General features: G+C 45.8%; 4 protein-coding genes across 4 annotated transcripts; 1 reads left to right on the forward strand and 3 right to left on the reverse strand.

The window, feature by feature from the left end:
* Positions 1–1,866: 1,866 nt before the first annotated feature.
* AOL_s00054g257 (uncharacterized protein) lies at positions 1,867–2,916 on the reverse strand (the record flags this gene model as incomplete). The annotated part of the gene is made up of 1 exon (XM_011121573.1): positions 1,867–2,916. The coding sequence occupies one exon, from the start codon at positions 2,914–2,916 to the stop codon at positions 1,867–1,869; it is 1,050 nt and encodes a 349-aa protein (XP_011119875.1).
* Positions 2,917–3,713: 797 nt separating this feature from the next.
* On the reverse strand, positions 3,714–5,156 carry AOL_s00054g258 (uncharacterized protein; the record flags this gene model as incomplete). The annotated part of the gene is made up of 1 exon (XM_011121574.1): positions 3,714–5,156. The coding sequence occupies one exon, from the start codon at positions 5,154–5,156 to the stop codon at positions 3,714–3,716; it is 1,443 nt and encodes a 480-aa protein (XP_011119876.1).
* Positions 5,157–6,100: 944 nt separating this feature from the next.
* Positions 6,101–8,518, forward strand: AOL_s00054g259 (uncharacterized protein; the record flags this gene model as incomplete). Its single annotated transcript, XM_011121575.1, has 3 exons — positions 6,101–6,481; positions 6,541–6,827; positions 6,883–8,518. 3 exons carry the CDS (start codon positions 6,101–6,103, stop codon positions 8,516–8,518), a joined length of 2,304 nt encoding a protein of 767 aa, XP_011119877.1.
* A 1,105-nt stretch (positions 8,519–9,623) lies between these two features.
* Positions 9,624–15,069, reverse strand: AOL_s00054g260 (uncharacterized protein; the record flags this gene model as incomplete). The annotated part of the gene is made up of 2 exons (XM_011121576.1): positions 9,624–13,390; positions 13,476–15,069. 2 exons carry the CDS (start codon positions 15,067–15,069, stop codon positions 9,624–9,626), a joined length of 5,361 nt encoding a protein of 1,786 aa, XP_011119878.1.
* Between the last annotated feature and the right edge of the window lie 441 nt (positions 15,070–15,510).

Here is a 15,510-nt window from a genome sequence, read left to right on the forward strand (position 1 = left end):
CCTCCAGTTGTATGAATTAACGCTCCATGGCTATGCAGCAATTCCATCGCTTGAACGCTCAAAGCCTCAGATGCGAGGCATTCCGCGGTGGCTTGAATTGTACCATCATACCTCGGTGATATGACATCTAACTTTGCTCCGTGCTGCAGTAAAATGGCGACTTGTTGACAGTCATGGCGTCTGGCTGCTATATGGAGGGCGGTACCAAGGTTTCACCGATGGCATTCATATCGGCCCCAGCCATTAATATTGTTAACCCTAATAGGGCACTAATGTAGGGGTCCTTTGCTACGACTAATCGAACCACTTCTTCGTCGCTACTATCAATCGCCATGCGTAATGCGCTTTTCTTATCATTATGAATACTATGAGCGTTGACGTTTGGATTTATTTCTAGCATAGTTCTCAGAAACCACGGGTTTTCCTTCCATATTCCAAATGCACCAAGGAATGCGCGATCTGAAATCAGAATATTTGCCATATCAAGCTCCTTCCTGAACAAGACAATATAGAGATTATTGCAATGCTGTAGGCCCTGTATATCCAACTTCCTCGAATCAATTATAGCTTTAAATATTTCGGAGTCCCTGCCTTCGATCGCCGCTTACAAGGCGGAACAATCCTCGCGCTAGGATCCCCTTCGAGGAGTTGATAAATCGCATGTCGAAGGAACCCCCAAATCTTTGCCTTTTGTTGTCTGAGAATTCGCAATAATAATAATAAATTATATAGTCAACGGGGGGCTTATTTTCTTTATACACTCCATCATTGTGGGGTATATGATAGTTTTCCCGGCCCCGGGGATTCCATGGATCCATAATGATTGACCGGCTTGACAAGCCCAAGATTTGAAACTTTCGAGCTGGAAAACCCAACTACAGGTCTAGGCTCATACTATTTTCGAGAAGTTTTATGATTTGGCTCTGGGTCGCTCGTTTTGTATAATTATACCAATTCAATATGTTTTAGTTTGACGACCCTCCTCGACTTTGTTGATGAAACTTTTAGTATCACTTGATTGCTCAACCATGAGTTCCCCTTGCTGCAGTGTAAAAATAGATTAAACGTCGCCTTTTGCTTTTGAAGTCTCCCTAATTTCTCCTAGATGATCCCCTTATCCAACGGCCATTTAAATCGGGTTTTGAAGCCCCCTTTTGAAAGGGGACCTTGGCTAGTCCAAGGTGTTATATACGCTAGCGACTTCTGGGGTTTTCGACTGATCATTTTCTGGCAGGACAGCACGGAATTGTGTCAATATGTCCTGCAAGTCCTTCAATTCTGAGATGACTTCTTCGATATCTTTGTCAGCAATGCAATGATGCTAGCAGTGAGGCTGAGGCGATCCATATTGTCTACCTTGTCTTTAGATTAGTCGTAGAAATGTTAAAAATCAATACCAGGTTCAATTAACTTCGTTTCGTCGGTTTTTGACCTCAATTATAATTGTTTCTAGTATTTTATTATACGGTAACATAGGTGTGGGATTCAGTGTGAAAAGTACCATATTCTCCAAAACCGGATTCCAACTCCAATAGCCTCGATTTTTTGATTTTGGAGTGGAGAAAGTCCTTATCTTTGATTTTGGAGTTACTTAACATCGGTTCCACGGGCTAATATGCAATATGATACACATGCATCACGACTGCAAGGTTTGACTACGAGCTTTCCTTGACCCTCCATGTACACATTTTGATAAATACTTATATCAATAATTCCCTAGGTACATAAGTAAAAAGCGACATTGAAAGACTATGAATACATGAATCCTAAATTTACAGCCACGGAATTGTATATTCTTATATGCAAGGGCTGCAAATTAATCCTTTCATGTCTGGGGACAAGACAAGCTGCAATCCAAGAAATCCTCTATTCCAAGCCCGCCGCGGCGAGGGCGTCTCCATCATCCAATCCATTCAAGTAGTGCACAATACCGCCGGCAGCACTAACGCCTGATACCATAGCAGTGGTTACATGCGTCAACTGAGCTCCACTATCCCCTGCTGCAAAGAGACCGGGGATGTTTGTGCCCTGGAAGGGTGCAATAACTTTGATTGCATCTCCGTGTGGTGTTTTTTCCGTCTCCACTCCCAATTCCTGGATTATACCCTGGCCATTTAGTTCAGTTCTAGGTTTATGCACGATGAATCCGAAGTGAACCTTTTCCTCTTGTCCGTTTTCGTCTTGGAGCCGCACGTTTACTCCTTCTGTTGGACTGGAGTCTTCGAGTGCAACAACTTTTCGCTGGTCGATTTTGACACCTCGAGCCATTACGGCTTTTAACTGTTTTACAACAGACGGTTCGAAATTTGCTGTTTCGAGACTGAAAGGGCCGTCTGTTAGAATAGTGACTTTCGATGATCCGTCGTTGTTCTTTTCTTTGTTCATTCCTAGGGACATGCTAGCCATCATGGAGGCTATCATTCCATTCCCCATTGGCGCTGCTAGCACAGCCTTCTCGGAATCCTTTCTCTCCCATCCGTCGCAAAACAAGCACTGATAGATATTCCGCGGCCAGTTCTCTTTATAACCTTCTATCGCCGGGAAAACATCCTTAACGCCCATAGCGAGCACTAAAGTTTTCCCTAGCCAGCTCTGGCCACTTTTGCTCTTGACCGAAAACCCCTTATGGCCGTTCCACTGCGGCAGTTCTTCTTGCTTTGCAGATACGATCTCATCTTCCGCATAGGATGCTGTTCCATAACGGTCTATCTGTTGTCGGGCTTTGGCCCATATCTCTTGAGGATGGGTATGGTCATGTCCAAGAACAGCATGTGACGCTTCTATACCATCGTTGCGGAAAACTTTGTGACTGATGACTAGACAGGTACGAGATTGGCGGCAGAGACCGAGTGCAGTGCTTAAACCGCCCGGGCCGCCGCCGATTATGATTGTATCGAAGAGGGTTTTGGACGCCATGGTGGGTGGGGTTTGTGGTATTTATATAATTTGTAATATTGGTAGTATACGGATGGTTTTCGGGACGATTTTAGTATGATTGATGATGTAGATTGGGGTTACACTCCATCGGAGCTGTATTTATAGGATTATAAGTTAGGTATGTAGACGGTGTTTGTCGATATAGATTTTGCTGGCCTTACAACTTAATTTCCGAAGAAGTCTCCGAAGTGACAAATCCGGCTTATGGGAGTGGATACTGCTTACAAACACTTGTATCGGTAGTAAGAGATCTATAGACATCTAGAACAGGGTGCAGATAGGATATCTGGAGGAGCTAGTCACTTAGGCGTGGTGTTTTGTGACTCAAACGTCCGAAGTGCGAAGGGCTGCCGCTCTCGAAGCTTCTTGATACAATTAGAGTTTTTTTTTGTTAGGATATTAAAGTTGGGACATGATAGTGAGTAGAAGCGACCACAGGATGATTAGCCTTGAAAGATGCTCAAATTGTTAATTATTAATCATAATGATATATAATCTCCAGCATGAACCGGATTTGGGGAATATGGTGGGTAGGAGGGATATGGTTCGGCTAGACCCACTGCAACCATGGTGTTGGTAGATAACGTTTACATATATTAGATGGATACGAAAAGCGACTACCACGGTACACTACACTCGTAATAATTTGCTCATGCCAAGGGAGGCGTTTGCAACTTATGACGAGTGCATAGAGCTCGGTAGTTATTCAACCCCGAGCAGCTAGGGTATTAAAGTTTTGCCCGAGATTGTAATTACCGTAGATGCTGAGATACTGTTCACTCTACTTCTATTGGGTCTTCCTTCGTTCCCTCGGTTCCATCTACTTCATCTGCTCCATCTTGATCTCCGAGTTCTTCGATTCTTCCTTCTAACCAAGCTATTATAGGTCTCCATCCCATTGATATGTCGCGAGTGACAATCTCACCACAAAAAACCTTCATTCTACCACACCACTCTAATTCCCATTCATCTTTCGATAACTTTCCAATATTTTCATTTTTGCCTGAAAGCGCTTCTTTTAACTTGGCTTGATCAATGGGACATAGATAGAACGGCTGTCGTGTATCTTCTAAAATACTCGTCGTGCCTTGCATCATACATGCGTAGTATACGCAATGATCAAGCCCAAAGCAATGAAGTAGCTCGTGAGAAGCTGTTTTGCATAGTCGAGACAACCAGATGGCTCTTAAATATTCGCGATGCTTGACACCGTCAGGATTTTCTGATCTATGCGCTGTAATAGCCCTATACATCGGCGTGTTTTCCAAAGACTGGTTTATTTTTGCCCCTTCAGCTTCCGGGGCTGATGTAGTTTTCGCTTTCTTTGTTTTTCTAGCCGGTCCCTCGGATTCCTGGCACATCTTTTGAACAAACTCTGCACAGTGACTGCCAGGCCAATCGTGCCTTTTACCGCCAAATTCCTCACTACCGACCCCGGCCAACTCCTCTGAGAAAGGATGATAGCGTGCCGAACTTACAACGCATACTCTACTTCCACCAAATGCTCGACCGATACAAAAATCGTCCTCATCGCTTTCGTATAAATCGTGATGTGTGAAAACGATGATTGCATATGCATCCTCGGGTAAAATCTCAATTGCAAAATCGAGAATATCCAATAAACTCAACTGATGAGTGTAACACGACGACTCCGGACCGTCTGGAGAGGGCCTGGTACGGAGTTGAACGCCGCTACGAGATGAAGAAGTAGATAGAACTAGGTGCTGAGATTTTGAAGACCATTTCGAGATTGTAGTTATGGAAGGGTATTCCACTAGTTCTAAGGGATGGAAGAAGGCGGAAAGGTAGTCTACTACATCTTTCCATAGGGGACTAGGAGGCCCATGAATCTGAGATTTGGTTTCCGGGTCTATTGGGGTCGCCCAACTTTGGAACTCTGGGGAATCTGAGGAGCGAACTGGTAAGTTTAAATAGTAAATTTTATTACGAAGTGAAGTTATGGCATTTCGCGCCTTTAACCGCTTCCAGCTTAGTAAAGACTGTGGCGGATATTTTGGATCAAGGGAGAGGTCGTCATCGGGAAGGACCAGAGGTGCTGGGAAAGTTGTTGGTGGAGGGTTGTGACTTGTTATTTTGCGGGCAGTTGTGGCGGCCTTGGAGAGAGCTGAGCGGGTTGGATGAGTGTAACCCGCTTCGGCAGCGTGGGGAGATGTTGTGAGGTGAAGTTTTGTGTGTTGGCAAGCTGTATTGGGTGGCATTGTTGGATTTTGTGTGTTGATCCCTGCTGTCACACAGGGCCGGTTTAGTGTCGAGACTGACACAGGGCTTGGTTCCAGATTCGGATCCGGATTTAGTTGATTTCGATATCCGGTTATCAATTTTAGAGAGTACTCCGTAACAAAACCACTAATAGTACATAAGACAAATTGCCTGAAGACTGAAGAACCGTTAGGAGACTATTGCAGTTTGGAGATATCAAAATTCCACAAAATCTTGCAATCTTAAGTGAAGTGACACCCAACAAAGGTTAACTCCGCAAACGAATATCGAATTCGTGTAAGACTGGCGAGTTGCTATAGAAAAGCGAGATTAAACTGAAACAGTCTCCAGGAACAAATCTCAGCCATTGGTATGAGGTCAGAATGAGGCTTATATCCACGGACAAGGCCCACATCAGATCACTGTCCAGGATCCTTTGCTAGCGCTTGACCCAGATCGAAGGCGTGTCAACACGTTGTAGGGCGCAACACACCGGCGTGGTTACATACGCGACCCAAAACGGAGATCAAGCGGTTGTTTCTGTGACAACTACCACGTCGCACAACAACACAGTCGGGTGCAGCCTGCCGACAGCCAAGCCAGGCCGACGACAGTAAACAATGCAAGGCGGGACGCTAGTTCAGGGCAGATAATATGTATAGACCGGCAGGCAGTCCCATGCTGCTTGATGAATGCATCTGTCCCTCGTAAGGCCGTTCCGAGAGGTTAGTATGCCCTTACTCTTGCTACCGGACTACAGATGCACTAACTCGACGTTATCGACAACAGTTGCCTTTCTCGTTCCATACATCATATCATTTTAAGATTTCATCGCTGCATTCGGGTATCGTGAAAAGTAACAAAAACATTCAAGCGTGCGCGCACATCGTCGATACATTTGATTGTATTTCGACTGCTGCGTGGCAGTATATAAACCTCGAAAATGGGGTCCGATCCTACGCCTCGTAACTCCTTTTACAGTCCCCCAACGCACATTCCGGGCTTTTCAACAGATTTCAATCCAAAGGCGGTGCAGGAAGCCGCTCAAAACCCACCTCCAAAGAAGAGGCCGATCAGTGGCCAATATATCGAATCTGTACCCTCGGGGAGATATCATGTTCCAGCAGGCATGTCGATGGAAAAACACCTCAAGCGACAAGCCAATATACAAATGGCGAAGCGCACGATCGTTGCTTTGAAGGCCTCTAGATGGATCATGCTCGCAGCAAGACTCTTACAGCTTATAGCCGCTATTGGTCTGGTTGTGCTCTTGATTACTCTCAGAGGAATGGATACTATAAATGGGTGGATTATGAGAATACCAGTAGGTCTTGAATTCCCTAATAAGCCCCCTCTGTTGCAGAATCTAATCACAATGAATAGCCTGGTGTGGCAATCCTACATATCGTCTACTCGATCTACCATAATGCAAGGGATCCAAAGGAACGGCCACCGCTGTCATCCGCCGGGTATGCTCTCTTTGCTGTTGGATCAGATTGTTGTATTATACCTTTCTATGTTTTCATCGCTCTATGGACTTGGCAGCAACGTACCGAAATGATCGCAAACCCAAATAATCCAGATAATTGGGTCAGCGTTTTCAATAAGGATAATGCAGAATTCAGTCAGCTCATGGTTTTTATTTCTTTCATCACGGCTTGTGCCGGAGGGTAAGTTTTTTCACTGTTGCGTTGAGTCTAAGTACCCTCGAACTGATTAAATTAGCGGCCTGATGGTTATGACCGTTATGCTCGGACTCTTCATTGCTATAACTTTCCGTCGTATCTCTCGTCTCCCGCCAGATATGAACCCGCTCGATGATACCACCTATACATCTTTGACTACGAGACCGTCCAGCAAGCGTTTCTCCAAATCCTCCGACTTATCTAGCGATTCTTTCGAGAAATCAGCATCTCGTGATGTCTCTCCCAAACGTGCTGTTCCATTCCTCGAAGTTCGTACTAAAAATGGGTCTCTTAATTGGGAATTTACCAAGGATTCGGACTCTTATACTAAAAGTGCTCTGGATCTCTCTGGCGCCCCAAATATCATGAGCGATGCACCTCTTCTACCACCACCTCACAAGTTTGGAGACTATGGGGATACACGCCGGAGGTCCCAGGATCAATCAAGGTCGGCTCCAAACTCACCAGGACACCGCAAGAATAAAAGCATGGGCTATTACTCCGATCATGACAACGGCCCAAGCAATCCACCACGCCAACCACGCCAGACCTATAAACAAAGACCAGCCGAATGGTGGACAGCTTCAAATCTCCAATCGAACCTCGGCAATGCCTTCCCTATCTTCAACGGTGGTCAAAATTCCAGGTACAGCGCTGTTTCCCAAGGCGAAGACACCCATAGCACCTCAACCTTTGGTGGCGACCCCCATGTCTCTCGTAACACTTTTGGCCGCGCACCATCCCATACTACTGGACAACCGGATTTGCCCCCTCAAATTGCTTCCTATGCAGGCAGTATCTCGACTGCCACGGCCCCATCCGTCGTTTCAAGTATGCCGCAATCCAACCCTAATCGCAACAGCTTCGGCGTCAACCAAATCCACATGTCTACTCCTCCCGGCGTCGCCCCAACTTTGGGTTCCTTAGGTACACTTGGAACCTTCGCCACTGATCTTACCCCTCGTCCATTGTCTTTCCCTACCAATCGTTCTGCGCCTGGTTCTCCAACAAAGAACAGCCCGAATCATCACCATAGAAATTCTGTCGGTCGCATCCCATACGCTAGACCGAATGCAGGTGGATCACCTGGAAACTCCCCTACAAAGCCTGTTAACGGTGTCCTTGGAAGCTATGCCCGTCCTCCGCCACAAACTAGTTTGACACCACCGCAAATGAGTCCCACAAAGAGTGGTGTATCTGGTACAAGGATGGCTGATAACTTTGGCCCTAACTCATATGCTAAAGGTGGAAGTCCTCAGAGCAATGGTACTGGTTTGATGACACCCATTCACTCTACGCCTTCGTCACCTACAAAGGGTACCCCTCCAAATGGCACTGCTGGTAAGAAGAAGAAGTATGAAACACTTTCGCAGAACTCTCCGGGTAGAAGCACCAGCTGGGAAAAGAAGCAGCAACAGATCCAAGCTCAATTAGCTAGGAGCCAGCAGGGAGGGTATAGCTCTGGTGAAGATAGGTCTAGAATCAAGAAGATGGATAAGGGCAGAAGGAAGAGTTTGAAAGAATTGCGCGACGAGAGGGAGAAGGAGAGAGAGCGTGAGAAGGAAGGTAAGACCAGAGTTGTTAGCAACTCAGGCGCAGATTTCGGTCACATGTTTGGTAATGCGAACGGGGGTGGGGTTAGAGGACGTGTTATCAGCGGTAGTCAAGTAGTGTAAACGACACTTCCGACGGCAGTAAGTATTTTGTTTCCATTGATGGTTTCCTTATCGTTCCGTTCTACTTTGTGAGTTTGGGTATATGTCGTATGTATAATGTACACATTTGGGTTTTGAGAGTCTTGGGATTTTATTGAGCGATTGGGCCCTGATATCTACCGAGTTTACCAAATATAAGTTCATGTATATTTATGTTGTTTCCCTTTGTTCCCCTTCCCCTTTCTTTTGTTTTGACGTCTTACTACTGCAAAGTACATAATGTATAGCTATGTGTTTATGTTATAGGTATGTTAGGAATGGAATAATGTCTACCTTCTATATATAGCATCAAGATGTAGATTCCTAAGCTTCGTGATATTACATGCTTCACATGCACAGTTGGCTTCCAAAGGGATTTTACAATAAACTTATAATTCTATCATGATATATCATAGACCTCATCAATAACCAATTCTAGGATATTTAAATTTATAAGCAGAAATGTAAACATTATTGAGCAGTCTGAATTAGCATTTATTACATGTACACACCCCCAAAATTGCGAATTTGAACAGTTAACATCAAGTATATATATTCGTGAATCTCAATTGAAATTTCAAGTATCTTGCGATCGCAGCCGCTGTCCGTATACCTCATAAAAATTCAAAATTAACATAAATGTGTGCTAAGGGAATAAAAATACGCTACGCTAGCTAGTTAAAAGACAAAAAGATCATTAGCACCCAAAACACGGTGCTAGAATAAATATACCCAAGATTTTTGAAGAAAAATAAAACTTATAAGCGACATGTGTATAATGCGCATATGTATGGGTGGAATATGCATTTAGAAACGCACGGAGTATTCAAAGATCTCCCAGTATAAGTATGAAAACCCTCTCAACTATATCACCAAAGAGCTGGAGAGCATGCCAAAGCTCGAGTAGAACGAGGTCCTTTGGTTCTTTTTCTTCCCCTTCCCCTTCTTTTGCTTCGTTTTTACCTTCATTTTCGTTCTTTTTCTTCCCACCGTCGACGTCACCGACAATCTGTTCGGTACCATCGGTTCTATGTTCTTGTTCCTTTTCCTTATTGAGAACCTCTTCTCCCCGTTTATTCCCTGCTAGCTACCGATTCGCAGACGCTCCGTCCACTACCTTGACGTCGTCAATGTGGAAAATTGCCTTCTCGACACCATCGTTACAGCTGGCCATGAGCCCGAAGATAGTATTTCCACTGGTTGCAGTAAACCTGAAAGGAACTTCAGCGTAATTCCCTGCAGCACCAGCTCGCTGTGCAATGGGGGCACCGTTAACAGTGACGAAAAACGAACAACTTGTCTGATCACCGGCGATATCAAGGTCTAGCCAAACTGCACCAGTGTATTTGCGGCCTTGGCAAGTTTTGATGGGTTGGGTCATGGTTACTGAGCTACCGCCCTTTGTGAGTTCAATTAAAACAGAATGGCTGCCCTTGTTTGGATGTGTTCCGGAGATTGAGAATTCCGGATCCTCGCCTTTTGATGATGTAGACCATTGATCGAAGTTGGATTCGAAGCTAGGGTTCTTAATGTGATTTTTTGAAGAGAAAATTGGGGTACATTGTGGAGCAGAGCCGGAGGTACTAGGGGCCACTGAGGAGGGGGCGGATGATGATGTGGCTACGGTGCTAATAGTTGAGCTTGGGATAGAAGATGAGCTTGAATCAGAAGGACGCTCTGCAGATGAAGTCGGAATCAACGATGAAGAAGGCGAAGAAGAAGAAGAGGTAGGTCTCCTTGTGGTATTAGCAGTCGAGCTTTTTGTTCCTGCGCTCGATGACGGCCCCGTAGACCCTGTGCTCGATGACGGCCTTGTAGATCCTGTGCTCGATGATGGTTTCGTAGATTTTGTGCTCGAAATTATTGAAGCACCAGAAGAGACAGTAGTGGGTTTCGAGCTTGACTGGGAAGTCTTCGACGAGCTTGACCTTGATGTAGAAGATGTTGTTTCAGAGCGTTGTGAACTTGATGATAGGCTGGATGTGGCTGTTTCTGATGACGAGCCTGATTTAGAGGTTGGGTTAGATGTCGAAGAACCAGATATACCCGAGCGGGTAGATGTACTCGAGCGTGAGGAAGCAGTAGCCCGTGTGGAAGTAGTAGACTGAGTAGAAGTAGCAGATCGGATAGATGATGAAGAGTTAGAAGACCCTGTGGAAGCAGAGGTGGTAGAGCGTAAAGAAGTACTAGAACGGACAGGTGTGCTAGAGCGGGGAGAAGTAGTGGTTTGGGCAGAAGCAGTGGACCGGGTAGTGGACCGAGCAGATGTTGAAGAATCCGAAGCACCCGAAGAAACAGATGCACTAGAACGGGAAGAAGTACTCGAACGAATAGATGTACTGGAGCGGGAAGAAGTAGTAGACCGAGCAGATGTTGAAGTATTAGGAGCGCCTGGGGAACCGGAGGCACTAGAGGTTGTAGAAGTACTAGATCGGATGGATGTACTAGAGCGAGAAGAAGTAGTATTTCGTGTAGAGGTAGTGGGCTGGGCAGACGTTGAAGAATCAACTGGAGTATCTGAGGAAGTGAACGCACTAGAACTAGAAGAAGTAGTAGACCCTATTGAACTAGTAGCTTTGATTGAACTAGCAGACTCGATTGAACTAGTCGACTTGATTGAACTAGTCGAATTGATTGAACTAGTCGACTTGATTGAGCTAGTCGGCTTGTTTGAACTAGTAGACCCGATTGAACTAGTCGACTTGATTGAGCTAGTAGACCGGGTAGATCTAGAACTAATGGACTGAGTAGAACTAGTAGGCTGGGTAGAACCGGTAGGCTGGGTAGAACTAGTGAACCGAGTAGGAGTAGTAGACCTGATTGAACTAGTTGATCGGGAGGAAGTGGTAGATAGAATTGAACTAGTAGGCCGGGTAGAACTAGTAGATCGGGCAGATGTTGAAGAATCGGAAGTGCCCGATGAAGCAGAATCAATAGATCGAGATGAAGTGGTAGAACGAACAGATGTACTAGAGCGGGGGGAAGTAGTAGATCTTGTGGGGGTGGTAGAACGGGCAGAGGTTGAGGAAACAGAATTACTTGAGGAAGCGGAGGCGCCTGGCCGGGTGGAAGAAGAAGTAGAGCGGACAGATGTATTAGACAAAGCGTTAGAATTGCTAGGGGAAGAGGCAGAATCAGTAGTACTAGAACGATTAGATGTATTACTACTGGAGCGAGCAGAAGTACTCGACAGGCCAGATGTATTTGGAGGGGTAGATTTTCTAGTACTGGAGCGAGTAGTGGTAGTAGACTGAGCAGAGGTGCTAGAACTGGACCGGACAGAAGTACTAGAGAGAGCAGAAGTATCGGGGGGAGCAGAGTTACTAGTACTAGAGCGAGCAGAAGTACTAGAGCTACGGCGGGTAGAAGTAATGGACTGGGACCCGGAAGAATTATTGGGACCAGAGCTACTAGTGCTAAGGCGACTGGATGTACTCGTACTAGAGCGAGCAGAAGTTGTAGACCGTGTAGAAGCACTAGAGCTAGAGCCCGTAGAAGCACTAGAGCTAGAGTCCGCAGAGGTACTAGAGCTAGAGCGAGAAGAATTGCTAGAGCGAGAAGAAGTGCGAGAGCGAGAAGAAGTGTTAGAGCGAGCAGAAGTGCTGGAACCGGCAGAAGTGCTAGAATCGGCAGAAGTGCCAGAACCGACAGAATTACTGGACGAAGGAGAAGTGCCGGCGCTACTAGATGTACTAGAATTGGACCGAGTAGAAGTTCTAGACCTTACAGAGGTGCTGGACCGGACAGGAGTACTAGCGCCAGCAGATGTACTGGAACCGGCAGAAGTATCAGGCTGGGAAGAGCTACTAGGGTTAGGGTTACCAGATATACTGGAGCGAACAGAAGTGCTGGAGGTGCGCCGAGTAGATGTCCTAGATCGGGAAGATATACTAGGACCGGAAGAAGTATTGGAAGAAGCAGAAGCAGTGGGCCGAGCAGATGTGCTAGAACCTACGGAAGTACTACTCGCCCGGCGAGAAGTACTAGATATGGTAGATGTATCAGAATCCGCAGAAGTATCGGGCCCGGTAGAAGTATTGGAACCAGCTCTGGAAGTTTTGGATGGGGTAGAAGTCCGAGACCTGCGAGAAGTACTAGAGCTAGTCGATGTACCAGAAGCGGCAGAAGTATCAGGCCGGTCAGAAGTATTTGAGCGAACTGAGGTACTAGAACTGGAGCGAGCAGAAGTGCTAGATCTGGGGCGAGTGGAAGTGCTTGAACGACCAGAAGTACTTGAACTAGCAGAAATGCTAGAACTAGCAGAAGTGCCAGAACGGGTGGAGGTATTGGGACGGACAGAGGTACTAGAACGAGCGGAAGTGCTAGACCTGGAGCGAGTCGAGGCGTTTGAACGACTAGAAGTACTTGAGGTAGCAGAAATGCCAGAATTGGTGGAGGTATTGGAACGGGCAGAGGTACTGGAACTAGCAGAAGTACTGGAACGAGTAGAAGTGCTAGAGCTAGCGCGAGAAGAAGTGCTAGATCTGGGGCGAGTAGAAGTACTTAAACGACCAGGAGTACTTGAACTGGCAGAAGTGCCGGAACGAGTGGAGGTATTGGAGCGAGCAGAAGTACTAGAACGACCGGAGGTAGTAGAACGACCGGAAGTGCTGGAACGACTGGAAGTACTGGAACGACTGGAAGTACCGGAACGGGTAGAAGATTTGGAAGAGACAGAGGTAGTGGAGGGATTAGAGGTATCGGTTGAAGTATTATTACCTGAGGAATCGGATGTAGTAGAGCGCGCAGGGATATCCGAGACCTCAGAGCTAGTAGAACGGGCAGGGGGGTCTGAGGAAGCAGAAGGATTAGAGGAATCAGAAGTACTGGAGCCAGCAGATTCATTCGTGAATTCTATTTTGCATCAATAAAGATGTATGTATCAGTATACTTTTCTCCCCGATATAAATTAACTCTATGGAACAAAAGCTTTACATACCAACTATCAATTCGACTTCGTCACACAAGCCATCAATCTCCCCAGAGTAGACACCGTTGACATCATAATCATCATCGACACAGTATTCTACGGTACCTTTCTTGAACCTCTTGTTGATCCACAGTAGGCGATTCGATCCCTTTTCTATCGAAAAGGTTGTACTAGGACCGGATGGTTTATTCGCAACAAGGATAGGGCCGCGAGCGTCCAGATCTTCAGAAGACGCAAACGCAAGCGCACGGCCAGAATTAGATATTCTTAGTTGTTTATTAGAGATAAAAAAGGTAGTAGTTTCAGCAGCGGACTTGGCTACCATCATTGTGTTATCGATAATCCCTACATACACTTTGTCGGATTGGCGACGGGTCAGACGTCTAGTGGGCGTAGTAGAACGGATTCTAATTCTGAAAGGAGATGCATTGGATCCGGTTTTCGGAGTTTCTGTGGGTGTAGATAAAGATTCCGAGCTAGAGCTACTAGGAGACTCGATAGATGTTACCTGGGATGGAGAAGAGGAAGTACTAGCACTGCTAGAGGAAATATCTTGTGACTCTGAGGTTGATGTTGACCTAGAAGAGATAGGATTGGAACTCCTTGATATTGATGGAGAGTTATTCCGTGTGCTTTCTGGTAAGGAAGAAGAGCTTTCCGCTGAAGAGTTTGAACGGCTTGCACTTGTAACCTGACTGTCATTATCTTCAGATTTTGATCGAATAGTCGAAGTCCTAGTTCTAGTTTTAGCTGGTCTCGTTCTGGTGATTGTTCTAGTCACCGTTTCCGCAGTCGTAATCTGAGTAGAAGTGGTACACGGCCCAGATGTGTGAACCTTAGCAGTGATAGTAACTCTTCCATGTCCTCGGATGTTTGCGCGAAGCTCGCATACATATGGCTCCTTTCCATCGCATTGGCCGGAAAACTGGGCCGCAATTACAAGCTTTTTGACTTGAGATCTGTAGCCGACAGACCAGTTTTGAACTTCAGTAGTACATACCCCATCAAGGCACGAGATATAATCAACCGCTAATTGACGAGCAATATTGCGACCCTCGTCAATCAGTTTTTGCGAACCAAGTTGGGACGCACGCTCATCGTTTTGCTGAGACCATCGGAGGTATTCTTCAGCCTTACAAACTCCAAAGCTTCGACCAACTTCTTCCTTGTATTCAATTTTAGCAGGTACGCTCTTGACATTATATGTCTTCTTCCCTAAACGTATTGTTCCAATCGTAGTTACCGTAGTAGTACGCAGGGTATACTTTGGAGGCCCTTTTGGGGGGAGAGTGACAATCTGGTCACCTCGGGAAATAAACTGCGGTTTTCCGTTGGAAGGACCAGGGATATATGTCGAGTACCAAATAAATGATGATGTTAGATACTTAACAACAGAGACAGCGCCATCTTCGCGACGTGCCACCGCTGCCGGTATATATGTTGTAACTGGCTGTCCCTGTGCGGTTATTGGAACAGGTACTGCGCCATGTGAAGGAGTCACATACCCCAAAGTGCGGCGACTGGTGCAATCAGTACTAGACGACGCCGAAGTAAGTGAGAAGATACTGAAAATTAGTGTTAAAATAAAGAGTGGACAAATCATCTTGTATCAACAGCACAGCTGAAAGACAACTCAAAGTTTGATGCTAAATTAATTAATGATAAAAATTCACACGGGAACGGAAGAATTTCAAAAAAAAAAAAAAAAACCAACTAGGTTAGAGGTTGAACCACAGAACTATCAAAGTATCTGAGGCAAAGAAGATGCAAGGAGATGCATGAACATATGCATGTAAGGAAAGATACTCACGAGCATCACGACGTTCACCTGTTGGCTTTTGTAAGTGTTGAAGCTGGCGTGATGCCAGTCAGAGTTGATGTAGACTACCACATGAACCCGAAAATTCCTCCTCGATCTGGCAAGAAATTCCGACAAGCTCGAGGGAGGAATGAAAGATCAAATATTTTGGGAATCGAAAATTTGAGGGCAGGAAGCTTGAAGAGTGTTATCTAGTCGCCCAATCTATGATGTACACCAATCAGG

The sequence above is a fragment of the Orbilia oligospora genome (genome assembly GCF_000225545.1).
Source record: "Orbilia oligospora ATCC 24927 unplaced genomic scaffold scaffold00054, whole genome shotgun sequence".
Lineage (NCBI taxonomy): Eukaryota > Fungi > Ascomycota > Orbiliomycetes > Orbiliales > Orbiliaceae > Orbilia > Orbilia oligospora.